General features: G+C 32.5%; 1 protein-coding gene across 1 annotated transcript; it reads left to right on the forward strand.

The window, feature by feature from the left end:
- Positions 1-239: 239 nt before the first annotated feature.
- Positions 240-2,834, forward strand: Phum_PHUM125050 (multiple pdz domain protein, putative; the record flags this gene model as incomplete). Its single annotated transcript, XM_002424227.1, has 7 exons — positions 240-705; positions 850-1,058; positions 1,146-1,349; positions 1,436-1,588; positions 1,665-2,387; positions 2,464-2,596; positions 2,737-2,834. 7 exons carry the CDS (start codon positions 240-242, stop codon positions 2,832-2,834), a joined length of 1,986 nt encoding a protein of 661 aa, XP_002424272.1.
- Positions 2,835-3,148: the final 314 nt, after the last annotated feature.

Raw genomic sequence — 3,148 nt, forward strand, 5'->3', positions numbered from 1 at the left:
ATAAAACTATAATATGTAATATTTTGGTTGCTACTTTTGTAATATTCACTTTTTCTCGTTTTGATTCGACTAATTTTTAAAAATTTTATATAATCATGTAATATTGTTCTAATTTGCAGGTTGTTTCGTGTTGAAACTTCAAATTGACACATTTTTAGCAGCACAGTAATTACAGTATTAACAATGATGTTACATTCCAATGTTAAAAATTCCAAAATAGGATCTTGAATGATGAGGATATGGGCTCGAATGTTTCTCGTCACTCGGGAAAAGGTTTATCGGGACGTAGAGCCCAATCAAGTGGTAGTCTGTATAGAATGTTAGCACCAAGAGTAGGAAGAGTTTTCAATCCTTGCGGAGAAAGCGTTAAACATAAAGATAGAAATAAATTTTGCGGTTCATTGCCAAATCATCTGGATGAAAAACGATTTTCCAGCGAAAGTAGTAGTTCGGAGAGCCTATATCGAATAAACGTTAATTATGGCAACATATACGAATTTGCCAAAGTGCCAAATTCTGGTTTTCCACCTCCTCCTCCTCCTCCTCCTCCTGTTCAACAAGATTTAATAGGGGGAGATCAAGGATACGGTTCAGAATGGTCTCCGGATGAAGATTTATCTGCACATGCCAATTCTGCCAATTCTTCTTCTTCTTCTCGAGATAAAGTTATTACGAATAATCATGAAATACCTTTTATTACCAAAGGTAAAATTTTCCTTTTTTATTATTTCATCCATTGAAAATCTCCAATTAAAATTTGTTTGTATAAATTATGTTAATTTTTACGAGTTACTAATTATTGAATAATTCATGATTTAACACCTGCATATTTACTTATTTCAATTTTAGAAAATACATTTGAAACTGAAATAATAAAAGGATCCAGAGGGTTGGGACTTAGCGTAACCGGTGGTGTTGGCACAACTGATTATCATCCCGGTCTCATTAGAATCAAACGTATTTTTCCTCATCAACCGGCATCAGAATGTGGGGTTTTAGAATTGGGAGACGTAATTTTAGAAGCTAATGGGGCTCCTTTAACCGGTCTTACCAATCATGTAATTTTACATTTCATGATGTGAATTGTATTTTTTTCGTCTTGAAATGATGATAAAAAAAAATTTTTCTTTTCTTTTCTTTTGCAGGAAGCTTTAGAAGTTCTCAGAACGACTTCAAACAATGTGATACTTAAAATTTGCCGTCCTCCACGTAACACTTTCAATTTTCCAGAAAGAGTTACTTGTGATCCTCCACCCATTCCAAAAAGAGATTCCAATAGAAATATTTGTAATTCTAGTCAAAGCAGTAACTTTTCCAAACAGTTACCATCGCCCGAAGAGGATTTCGGAGTGAGTTTTCCCAATTACGCCATCACAAGAGACAATTGTATCATTTAACCGTAATAATAAAAATCAAATTTATTTTTTACTTGTAGGAATTTAATGTGACTCTTCAGAAAGTCAACGGAAGTTTGGGATTCACGTTAAAGAAAGAAGACGAAAGTATTTTGGGACATTATGTTAGAGCATTGGTTCGAGAACCAGCCATTTCCGATGGAAGAATTCGTCCCGGTGATAAAATAGTATCGGTAAGAAGAATTTTTCTTGTTTTTTTTTTTTTTTTTTTTTTTGTTCCGTTAAATTGAAAAAAAAATTCAATTACAGGTAAACGGAAATGACATTTCATCAATGAGTCACGAAGAAGCCGTTGCTTTTCTTCGACAATGTGAAAACGAAGTTCAACTTCAACTTTACAGAGATCCAGCTCAGACTCCGATAACCGCTTTATCTCCGACAGAATCTCACAGATCATTCCGTCCAAAACCCGTCCTTAGACAAGAAGCCGTTGATATGTTGTGCACCCTCGCAGTGAAAAAACTAAGTCCCGGAGATTCTGATATTTTAAATAGTAAAAGTCGGTTTTTGAGCAGTTCTCCATCACCTAGAAGGAAAAAATTAACAAAAATGTCTCGCGAATCGGAATTGATTAATTTAAATTTAGAAAAAATCGATCAGATTATTCAGGCAGGCGGTGGTGGTGGTGATGATGATGATGATATACTAATTACAACGGAAACGTCATCGAATCCAAATGTAAAATTATCACTTGGAGAATGTGAGGAACCTGTCAGTTTACCACCGATTTCCACAACGGAAACAGAATTCAATCTTCACGGAAATCCGATTTATCAATCTGTTCATAACGTCGTACAATCGGATGGAGAAAGGAAAAGGGAAAAATCAAACAATATCGAAAAAGAAATGAAAGACAAAGGTTTATGTCAAAGAAAAGGAAGTCAAAGTTTATTGAAGTGGAAAGGTATAGTTTTCCCTTCGACCGGAAATATATCGGATCAAGAAAAAGATTCAAAAAATAAAGACGAAGAGGTATCATATAATGTTTTTTTTTTTATATTTTATTATTATTATTTTCTTTTAAAACGTATTTCAAACGTTTTTACAGATATTAACAGTTGAATTATACAGAGGTTGGAACAGCAGGTTGGGTTTCACATTAAAAAATTTCGATTCTAAAACATTTATCGGTGAAATTTATCCGGATAGCGTTGCAGCCAAAGATGGCCGACTTCGGTCGGGTGATGAAATTTTAATGGTGAATTTTTTTTTTTTTTTTTTTTTTTTTTTCTTTTACTTTTAAAAATAATAATAATCGAACAAATGTTTGTTTGTTTGTTTGTTTGTTTGTTTTTTTAAATTAATGATGAATCCATAAAAGGAATGACGACGCCGGAAGTTATAGATCTTTTACGTGGAATACGTGGAACAATTGCAATAACAATAAATCGGAATAAAAATTTTGACGTCAATCTATAAATTTTTTTACGTCATACTTTAAATATGACGTAATGGAAAAGAAAAAAAAAAACTGATAATATGTACATATATATATATTAATTAATTAATTAATTATTCCCTAGTCTTAATTTAAAACGGCTTTTATTATTATTATTATAGATAAAGAAAAAAGGGGGGAGGGGGTTAATTTATGTACGAAAATTTTTGTTTGTACTTGTCGGAAGCTTTTATTGCATTTATTTCCGGTTCCTTTTGGACTATTTCTCTCTCTCTCTCTTTTTTTTTAATTTTGAATCGTTTCAATATTGCACTGTATCGTTTCCGATCATTTT

The sequence above is a fragment of the Pediculus humanus genome, genomic scaffold (genome assembly GCF_000006295.1).
Source record: "Pediculus humanus corporis 1103172107475 genomic scaffold, whole genome shotgun sequence".
Lineage (NCBI taxonomy): Eukaryota > Metazoa > Arthropoda > Insecta > Psocodea > Pediculidae > Pediculus > Pediculus humanus.